The sequence below is a fragment of the Pangasianodon hypophthalmus genome, chromosome 2 (genome assembly GCF_027358585.1).
Source record: "Pangasianodon hypophthalmus isolate fPanHyp1 chromosome 2, fPanHyp1.pri, whole genome shotgun sequence".
NCBI lineage: Eukaryota > Metazoa > Chordata > Actinopteri > Siluriformes > Pangasiidae > Pangasianodon > Pangasianodon hypophthalmus.
The window spans coordinates 1,292,504-1,303,748 of NC_069711.1; the positions used below are offsets into that span (position 1 = coordinate 1,292,504).

At 41.1% G+C, this 11,245-nt stretch overlaps 1 protein-coding gene across 4 annotated transcripts in view; it reads right to left on the reverse strand.

The window, feature by feature from the left end:
• Nucleotides 1-10,777, reverse strand: part of gabrb3 (gamma-aminobutyric acid type A receptor subunit beta3) — a 50,073-nt gene extending 39,296 nt beyond the window's left edge. For 2 of the 4 annotated variants that reach the window (XM_026945587.3, XM_034297787.2), the window contains exons 1-3: nt 5,902-6,654; nt 5,528-5,619; nt 3,610-3,677 (exon numbers count right to left, since the gene is read on the reverse strand). In XM_026945587.3, coding sequence (XP_026801388.2) covers nt 3,610-3,677; nt 5,528-5,619; nt 5,902-6,008 — 267 coding nt within the window. In that variant the 5' untranslated portion in view covers nt 6,009-6,654. Of the gene's footprint in view, nt 1-3,609; nt 3,678-5,527; nt 5,620-5,901; nt 6,655-10,751 lie in introns of those variants that run through there. The other 2 variants (XM_053230029.1, XM_026945586.3) reach the window with 2 other exon arrangements.
• Between the last annotated feature and the right edge of the window lie 468 nt (nt 10,778-11,245).

Consider the following 11,245-nt stretch of genomic DNA (forward strand, 5'->3'; position numbering starts at 1 on the left):
CTGTATCACTTACACCACAACACTTCTGAATTCTGGATTGTGATTGGTCAGTGTCACATCAACACCAGAATCCGCGTTGCTTCACAGACAGTGGCCTACAAACCGCTCACTACAACTCCCAGAGCCCACAGCGGCCTACAAACATGGCCGCTCACTACAACTCCCAGAACCCAGAGCGGCCTACAAACATGGCCGCTCACTACAACTCCCAGAACCCAGAGTGGCCTACAAACATGACTGCTCACTACAACTCCCAGAAACCAGAGCGGCCTACAAACATGGCCGCTGGCTACAACTCCTAGAACCCAAAGCGGCCTACAAACATGACCAGAACCCAAAGCGGCCTACAAACATGGCCGCTCACTACAACTCCCAGAACCCAGAGCGGCCTACAAACATGGCCGCTCACTACAACTCCCAGATCCCAGAGCGGCCTACAAACATGACTGCTCACTACAACTCCCAGATCCCAGAGCGGCCTACAAACATGACCGCTCACTACAACTCCCAGATCCCAGAGCGGCCTACAAACATGACCAGAACCCAGAGCGGCCTACAAACATGACTGCTCACTACAACTCCCAGATCCCAGAGCGGCCTACAAACATGGCCGCTCACTACAACTCCCAGATCCCAGAGCGGCCTACAAACATGGCCGCTCACTACAACTCCCAGATCCCAGAGCGGCCTACAAACATGACCGCTCACTACAACTCCCAGATCCCAGAGCGGCCTACAAACATGACCAGAACCCAGAGCGGCCTACAAACATGGCCGCTCACTACAACTCCCAGAACCCACAGCGGCCTACAAAAATGACCGCTCACTACAAATTCCTACTGCTTGCACACACCTGGTCACTGCCAACAGTATAAGGACCCTCACCACTTCATTGTGAAGTATACGCTCTGGATCTTGTACCTGCGATACCAAGCCTTATTATCATGCCATAGTGTTTTCTGGTTGTGATTGTTTTCTTTGGTTTATGTCTCCGTCTTTTCCCCTGGTTACTCTGATTGCACACGCCTGACTACTGTCTGTATACTGACTTCGCTCTTGCCCAGCATTTTGGATTTGTTTGCCTGTTGCAGTAATAAAATTCTTAACATGCAACTGTCACCATCTCTGCCGCCTGACAGACAGAAGGTGTTGATTAATTTTCTATAACAGCAGCTCTGGCAGGAGTGATTGTAATGCGGACGCTCAACTTTATAAACGGATCAAAAAATCATTGATATGGTGAAGTTTTCTGGAAGGAGATGTTTATTAACGTTAAGCTCTAACATCAGCTCTTTGTAAGAGACAGAGGTGAAGTTATAGAGGAATAAAACGCTTCAGGAGGTTCTGTTATAGGAAAATAATCACCTTCAGGGTGGTAAGAGTAACATATCATCACTTAATTACTAACCCGTCTGTCATTTTAGTAGAGTTCAGCTCAGTGTCCTGCTCTGCGATTGGCTACGAGTCGTGTTTTTACCACCATAAGAGCGAGTTATCTCATCTGTCCATCTGTCCATCTGTCCACTGCACTCACATGTTGATCTGTTGACTGAACGTTTCGGGACACGGACACTATGAGAACACACCAGGTGTGGTCCAGTCTTCCAATCTGCACACGACGCCTGACGTTAACCGAATCAACACCACCACGCTTATTTATTTTATTATTATATAACCACATAAATCGGACCTGTACCTCATATAACACTGTGTATAATACAGATTAAATTATGCTAGGAGAGGACCGAGGCTCGTCTCCGTCTGCACTTTAATGGACAGTATAAATGCTGTTCCTCATCCACGGGTGAATCTCTGATAGCTCACAAATCAATACACCGGCCCTTCTTCTGCTGACTCAGAAGGCACAAAGAGCAGCGCCCAGTCATCACTTCCTGTCAGACGGTTATCAAAGATGATTTCCTCCAGTAAAGAGTCTGACGGGTGTCAGGATTCAGTCAGGGACCACAATACACCATGCTAAAGACTGAAGATACACCACGGCTTAGTCGTTACATCAGACATGTACTGCTTTATTTATTTATTTATTTATTACTAGGCTTTGGTTATCTAGTCAATTAACAGCAAAAAAGCAAAGTGCGTCTCTAAAACTCTCAAAAAAATTCCGACAAAGTTCTCTACAGCACATATAAATGTCACATGATGTAAGCACTTGCCTTTCTCGAACATCCCCAACTGTTTTATTCCTCTTATACCACAGAAATTTGCCAATTATTACAATTTTTTACTTATTAAAGGATGAAACATCATAAGTTTTATCCATTTATAACTACACAGCAGCTATAAACAGTCGTTCTCTCACCAGCCTCTCTTTTTTTGTCATGTTACTGAGAAACCACAAAGTGTAAACTCCTCTGTCCAGAAGACGTCAGAAAACTTAAAGTTACAGCTTTACCTCTGACTGTTACAAAGCGCTCACACTGGAGACTCCTTCCATAAACGTTAAATAAACATCACCTTAGGGAAAACTGCACCATATCAATGATTACACACATTTTTAAATCTGTTTATGTGGAGCGGCCACGGTACAAGTTCCTGTGAATGAGCTCTTAGAACGAGTGCAACTGATTCAATTAATCAACACCATCTGACCAATCAGAATTCAGAATTCAACAGCACTGCAGTATAAGTACATTATTATTACTATTATTATTATTACACAGAGTCTGGAAGCCTGAATATTACCCTATGTAGTACACTTACACTAAAACTATGGAGACAAATTGGGCAGTCACCGTCTTCCACTGTCTCCCTGATGGACATAGTGCACTACAAAGGCTCTAAGAGGATCTAATACTATAATAAACCCTGTCTAATGCACTGATGGAGCCATTTCGAACTGAGCCGAGAGGTCTGAGGTGATTTCAGCACTCACAAGACCTCAACTATCATAACGCATAATAACACACTCCAATCCAACTGTTCCCAATGTCATAAAATGCACATTCATCACGCTAAACCCCGCCCACAAGCAGTCCAGAGTGTGCAGTGAGTAAACATGAATATTAACAGAACGCCAAAAATACCGCAATGACATACAACCCGAGGCAGATATGCATGCGGAGCTGTCTTCATGCTGCACTGCATCCCACAATGCAATGCGCTTGTTTGAGTTTCAAAATAAAAACCGCAGTGAAGACGAAATGTCAAGAGCAACGAGAACTCTACATTTATAAGAACCTGGTTATACTGCAGTATGTTTTAATGTCAAAGCTTCAAATAGATAAAAACGTGCCTTATTTAATTCACCGTCTCTGCAAATGAGCCAATGCTAATCGATTTCGGCTAATATTTAGCTTTTAGTTCTTTAAAGAAATGTTAAAAAACCAAAAACCAAGTGCTGATTTTTTTATTAGTGATTCATTAGTTGTTCTTCCATAAATTGTTGAAAATAAATTTCTTTTTTTTTCTCTTAGATTTAAGGATAAGATTTAAGGGTAAATTGGTTTTGACTGTACTTAGCCTTACTTTTAACCACTAAAATTTAATTCGAAGTCATAATAAGTGAAAATACTTTTTATGGGGAACGACGATTATAGTGAAATTGTATGTAACATGCAGGAAGTAGAAAAAAATTGAGTGCGCACTTACCATGTTGACTTCAGACACCATGTCTATGCTTGCCACGTCGATGGTCATCCCAACTGCCACTGGCGCGCCTTCACACATGCACAATGAAAATAAATAAATAAATAAAAATTGCACACACTATTTTCCAAAAATCACAGAAAAACAGGTTTAAAGCTGTGTGGAACTAACACCATCGGTGCTTGGACCCCTAAGGGTTCTTTGCTTTAACACTTAATGGTTCTGTGCTACAATAAATTGTTGCCTTCCAAAAAGGGATCCAAGTAGAACCATTTAAGAAGATAAGAACCACAAACTATCCAAACTACAAAGCATCTAAATAACCCTTGAGAAACCTAAGAATGTACAGAAGGACTGTAAACTACTGTGCTTGGCCCCCTAAACTTTGCTTGGTTTAGGCTTTAAAGGTTCTATGAGGAACCCTACAGCAAAGTGTTTCATTTTTCTAAGAGTAGAACCTTTAGAAGAAGACAAAAACTGCAAACTGCCCAAAGAACCCTTGAGGAACCAAGAGTGTATAGCAGGAGTATAGACTACAGTGCTTGGACCCCTAACAGTTTTTTGGCTTCTAGGATTCCTTTTCTTTTTTTTCCTCCCCTTTTCTAGGATTAAAGCCATTTCAAGAAGATAAGAAACAAACTATCCAAAGAACCTTTGTGGAACCTTTAACTGTATAGCAAGAGTATACATTCTAGTGCTTGACCCCCTAATGGTTCTTTGGTTTAACTATAAAGGTTCTATGTTGAACCCTACAATAAAGTATTTCCTTTTCAAAGAGTAGAACCATTTGAAGCAGCTAAGAATCCGAAACTATCTAAAGAACTGTTGAGGAACCTATGAGTACATAACAGGAGTACACAATACAGTGTTTGGGCATCCAAAGGTTCTTTGGTTTAATGCTTTCAGGTCCTAGGTTGAAACCTACAAAAAAATGTTTCCTTTTCTTAGAGTAGAACCATTTGAAGAAGCTAAGAATCCCAAACTATCCAAAGAACCTTCGAGGAACCTACGAATGCATAACAGGGGTAAACAATACGGTGCTTGGACCCCTAATGGTTAAATCCTTAAAGGTTCTACACCGAACCCTACAACAAAGTATTTCTGTTTCTAAGAGTGGAACCATTTGAAGAAGCTAAGAACCCCAAACTATCCAAAGATCCTAAAGAACCTAAGCATGTATAAGATCTTGATCTTGAAATATGAAACATCCCTGACCACCACTAGAATATCTTTCTTGACTACTCTTTCCGATTTTATATGTCAACAACAAACAGTAGAGGATGCGACATTGTTATTTATCTTCTGGAGAGAATCGTCAGCACAGACGGAATGTCAGGTCATTAAATCGATCTTGACATGAAAACAAAGAGTATTTAAGTTCTGCTTCTGGCGCTCATGTAATGTCACAATATACTACAGCGCCCCCGCTGTTTACGTTTACGAAATGCACCACGTGGATGCGCTTGATTGGTTTGTACTTGATTAATGACATCATTCGAGCCAAACAGAATGAAAGTGAATCAAATAGCGTGTTTGAATTCATGATGTAATGTTGGTCCAGACTTACATTTCATGATAAATAATGAATAATGTGCTTTATATAAGTTTCTGAGTGTTGATCAGGCCCATATTTGTTTCTCAGGCCTTATATAAGCAGTGTAGGTGTTGATTCAACATCTGAAATGATTTTCTACAGAAAAAGTGTACTAAACCGTACCATTCCTTGTCACTAGTACGTGGTGAATGCAGTTTTATATAGCTTTACTTCAAAATATGTACCTTAAATCCTTTTTTAAAGGTGCATATACATCTTCAAGGTGCATATATATAGGCGTACAACAAGCTAAGGTACAATTTAACCCTCTTTTCTCTTTATAATGTGTCTTAAACACTCTAAAACCTGAGCTAAACTCTAATTTACCTCCAAAGTCAGGTCGGAGTCGGATGTCATATCCCTTCAGCAGCTTGTCCACTGTCTCTTTCACGAAAGACATGTTGCCTGGTTCATTGGCGCTGGAAGAAAAACAGAAACATGGTATACACTCTCAGAAAAAAGGGTACTTGTCACTGGAGTGGTACTTTACTGCGCATCTTTTAGGTGTACCATTCAAATCTGAAAGGTAATTACGGTAATTATGTATCTTAACTTTTTTTTTTTTTTTAAAGGTACACTATAGCCACAGCTGAAAGATGCATGTTAAAGGAAAAAAAAAGAAAAAAAATACAAGGAAAGCTCCAGCTTATAGGCTTGTTTTAGCCTCAGATAGTATGCAGTAAGTTTCCAGGCTCACTCACCTCTGAGCGCAGCACATCAGTGCCACAAGGAGCGGCACGGAAATGATCCCGAACAGCTTTCTCTTCCCGATCCCAAACATTCCCAACATCCCAGACATCCCAGACATCCCTATCCGCTCGGAGCTGACTCTCAGTGCCCTACAGCTTTCCCTGCACCTCCATCACACGCTCTTGAAGCTGGAGAAGTCGCCTTTGTGGACAGCCCTGTGCCTTCAGGGGGGGTGAGGAAAGTTCCGGCTTCTGGAGATACGGTGCGTTATTTGGATACGCGCGCGTAAAAAACTCTCACGCATTTTTTACGCATCGTTATTACTATTATTATTATTTATTTATTTTTAAATCTCCATCCGACGCTATCGGGGTTTGGGATCCAGCCAGATCTCCGTCTCCATCCTTCTCTTTCTTGATGTATACCTCCTTCAAAAACAACTTGTGGAGAAAATGCGCGCAGATGGATGAGTTCAGATCACCTCACACATCAGACATCAGATCAGATCAGATCAGATCACATGCGCTCTTCTCGCTGCAGAAAATTGCTTATAATAGTAATGAATGAGAAATAAATCCAGGTTTTGGCTGTAGTTGGTGAGAAATTGTTTGGAGTCGGATTCAGATGCTGCTCGTTAGCGACGTGATGTGAAATGTGGTGAGCATGTTGTCTACTGTCATGACAGAAAGACGGAGGAATCACGTGACTCCTCGCTTGGAGTCGGTTCACACTTCTTCTTTCTGCAATATTGCACCTGTATTTAGTTTTCAGTCCACGGTTTTAATGAGCTACAATGAGCTGATTATTAAACAGGAAGCACTGAATCGTGGAACTGCAGCTGGACACGTGGTTTTTGGACGTGGAAAGTGAATGGGATGTTTTTGCGCATGTGTCTTTATCCATTTCATACTATCACTTCACTTATCTATAGAATTCCATAGAAATATGTGAAAACGTGAGAATATAACATGCAACACTAAACAATGAAACAGGATATGAAATTACTGTTATCATAGCAGCATGTCCTGAAGTGGTTTCTTCCTCGGGTACCACCGCAACTTCATGAAACAATGACGCATCATAATTTTTATCAGTTTATAGTTACATTTAAGGTTGTGGAATGGTGGTGAAACCAGTTTTCGCTTCCGTTATAGCAGCTATAAACAGTCGTTCCCTCACCAGCGTCTCTTTTCTCTCTCTCTCTTGCAGTTAATAAGACAAAAAAAGTAAACACAGATCGTCATGTTACGCTCCACATAAACAGATCAAACATAAACAGTGTATCTGTCAATATATTGAGGAGACATTTATGGAAGGAGTCTCCAGTGTCAGCGCTTTGTAAGACATTTATGGAAGGAGTCTCCAGTGTCAGCGCTTTGTAAGACATTTATGGAAGGAGTCTCCAGTGTCAGCGCTTTGTAAGGCATTTATGGAAGGAGTCTCCAGTGTCAGCGCTTTGTAAGACATTTATGGAAGGAGTCTCCAGTGTCAGCGCTTTGTAAGACATTTATGGAAGGAGTCTCCAGTGTCAGCGCTTTGTAAGACATTTATGGAAGGAGTCTCCAGTGTCAGCGCTTTGTAAGGCATTTATGGAAGGAGTCTCCAGTGTCAGCGCTTTGTAAGACATTTATGGAAGGAGTCTCCAGTGTCAGCGCTTTGTAAGACATTTATGGAAGGAGTCTCCAGTGTCAGCGCTTTGTAACAGTCAGAGGTAAAGCTGTAACTTTAAGTTTTCCGACATCTTCAGGACAGAGGAGTTTACGCTTTACGGTTTCTCTGTACCATGAAGAACTGCGTATAAGTGTAACTATAAATAAATAAAAAGTATGAATGAAATTAATATTAAATAGTAATGGAAGATTGCAGTGATATAAGAGGAATAAAACACTTTCTTCTGTTCTAGGAGCATAACCAGCTTCTGGGTGGTAACAGGAACTCCGCCGTAACACTGTTTACACTTTTACACCAACACAGAGAGTGATAAATAAATGATAAATAAATGATCACACACAGGGAGAGAAATAAGGGCTCCATTAATGACGCTGACGATGAAAACCGATCTGATGTATGATTTGTCTTTGCCTCCTCTCTCCATCAGTGGATATTAAACCCTTCACAGCAGGCCTCCAGACAATCTCATGATCCATAATCAGATTTGTTTTTTTTGTGGAGGTCTGATGGTGAAATGGCTGCAGCACCGACCTTAAAACCTTATCGCAGAGCCAGTAAAACAATCGTGTTAAATTGTTTTCATTTAGAACGGCAGAAATCAGACAGCGATAGAAGCCTGTCTGTGGTCGTCTTAAATTGCTCGTGCTCCATTAGGGCCGGGAGTGCGCTGCTGTGGCTCGGCTCGGCTCCACCGTAAATGGCTTTGGAGGCTCTTGTCTCATGTGAACGTTCAGGGCTTTTCTTCTCAACTGAGCCCTGCATCGGAGAGACGTGCGTCAACCGGACTCATCCGAGACGCCGGAAATCCGGGAAGGCCCTTTGTTTTAGTTTCTTCTTCAGCGCCTGACGGGGCTGGAGGATTATTTTAGGAATATAGGAGATTGACATTAATGGATTCGCTCTCCTCATGCATAGGAGGTATGGAAAATCTATTGACCAGGAGGATATGATGTTATATAATCCAAGAAATGAGACCCATGTGGATCTTATTCGTTTTATCACATACAGTGCCTTGTGTAAGTATTCACCCCCCTCCACATTTTGTAGTGTTAAAACCTGGAACTGAAATGGAATTTTTTATTAATAATGTGTTATGAATCTATACAAAAAAAAAATCTACCACATAAAATGTCTTTCTTCTCTAACTAATCCCTTCTTCACACAGTCACATATTTTTTGGTGGATGGTCTCTTCTAGGCAGGATCATGGTTGTGCCATAGTCTTGACATTTTTAATAATGGATTTAATGTCATTTTGCAGAATGTTCAAAGTTTGGGATTTATTTTTATAACCCTGATTGTTAGACCGTGGCACTAAACATCCACCAAATATCAGTGATCAGGTAAAGAGGGGATTAGTCAGAGAAGCAGCCGAGAGTCCAATGGTAACGCTCAACGTGATGCTACCATCACCATGCTTCACACTGTGGATGGTGTTTTCAGGTTGATTAGCAATGCAGACACCAAAAATTTCTATTTTGATCTCATCTGACGAGAGAACCCTCAGGAGTCTCCAACATGCATTTTCCACAGCTTCTTCCATCTGAGCTGCGGATCTCTCCAGCTTCTGCAGAGTTACCCTTGTCCCCATGGTTGCTTTTCTGACTAATCCCCTCTTTACCCAGTCACTGACTTTTGGCTTGGTTTTGGTTAGTAAACCCTCTATCTGGAGTTTAATAACGAAAACCATATTAAGACTTTTCCAGAACTTATTTTGTCCCAGAACTTGTTTTGAGAAATTCGCTCCTTGGCCTTCATGATGCTATGCGTTTAAGTGTGTTCTCTAACTCTCTAACTCTGGGTTCTTCTCTGAACAGGAATATTGATATTAAGATCTTCTGACACATTAATTACACACAAATCAATGCCATTCAGCTAATTATGTGACTTCTAATGGTAACTGGTTTCATTTTAGCAACGGGGGGGGAATACTTATGCAATCAAAACTTTTATGTTTTTTTATTTGTGAATAATTTTGCAAAGTATGTTGACTTTTTTCAGCAGATCAATATTACAAGCTATTTTGTGTAGATTCATGACACAAAATGCCAGTTAAGTCTGTTCCAGTTCCAGGATATAACACTACAAAATGCGGAAAAGTTTAAGGGGGTGAATACTTATGCATGGCAAAGCACTGTAATAGCACAAGACTACATCTTTCATTACACATATTAACATTTCAGTTCCTTGTAGGTGTAAGGAAAAATGGTAGCTTTGTGCTTTTGTGTGTGTGTGTGTGTGTGTGTGTGTGCTGTTGAGAGTGCACCTAACACCTGCTTTCACTCTTTTTAAGGAGATTTTGTAAAATGGTTGTGATACACACACAAACACACACACACACACCCACGTTTCATCATCCAAACAAAGCATCCCACTCGCACCCTGTGATCCATCTCCAAAAAAATAAAAAAGAGAGATGGAGAGAGCGAGAGAGAGAGCGAGAGAGAGAGAGAGAGAGAGAGAGAGAGAGAGAGAGAGAGAGATCTCACTGTGTGGGCTGAGCAAATGCAGCCGAATCACAGTCACGCACCGAGCCAAAAAACTGTTAAAGCATTTAAAGTGATTCTTGCCAAGACAAAATGACAAAATGGTTCACAGTTTTTGGTGGACAAGTTTCGGTGTCTGAGGGTGTCTTAGATCCGATTGGCCTCCTTCGATCCTGCTCTAATATCAACATAATAAATAAATAAATAAATAAATAAATAAATAAATGTACGCTGTACATGCTTAGAAGGCATTTTGCATGGCTACGTTTTATTCCTCCCACGAGAGACTTCACATGGTTGCTGTCTGTGCTGTTTCTAATGCACTGAAGAGGAAAAGAACGCAGGAGGGAAATGAAAACATCGTCCTCCTGATTTTTTTTCCCTCCCTTTTTCCCATTTATGTCAACTTGCAGATGCAGCAGATACCTTCTCCCAGACCGAATGGACGCAGATAAATAGATTCTGAGGTGAATATTGCGCAGTGCTGGATGAATAATGCATGCACACAGCTAACATTGGGGTCCAGATTTGTTTTCGATTGAGATGGGCCCGCTCCAAGTCTCTCGCAAAAACACCTATTGAAAATTTTAGATCCGTGCGGCTGTGAAAAGCCGAGCAGAGGTGCAGAATATATTCACCCCCTGGCTCGTCTGATTTATTCATACTCTGTGTTGCTGTGTATGATTATCAAGACAAATCGCTTACCTTGTGTCGTAGATGGCGAAAAGCTTTTTATTTCCATCCACCGCGTTCCTGAAAAGCACAATACAGTGCAAGGTTATTTGCTAACACACACAGAGTTTATACATTCAAAATGCATGATGGGACACGCTATAATAAAGTCCAAGCAGTTTATGCAAATATCGAAAGAATGGCTAGCATTACTGAGTTATATACAGTCTGATCATAGGCATAACACTATTTCACATTCACACAAAGAGACTCTTACTGAAAGACAGATTTGTGATTGCTATTTTTTTTAAATCAAATTTTTCAAGCCATGCAGACTTGCAAATCTTTACGTATTTTGCGTAGGAGCTCGGTATTTTTAACATCGGAGTACGCTGCTGTGAATTACCACTCCTAACTCCAAAAGTGTCTTTTTCTTCTTCGTCCCCTTAATAAAAACAGCAGATGAGCCAATGAGTAGGTGTTTTGAACTCTCCGATATTAACTGACCCCGCCCCCCCGGAAGCCCC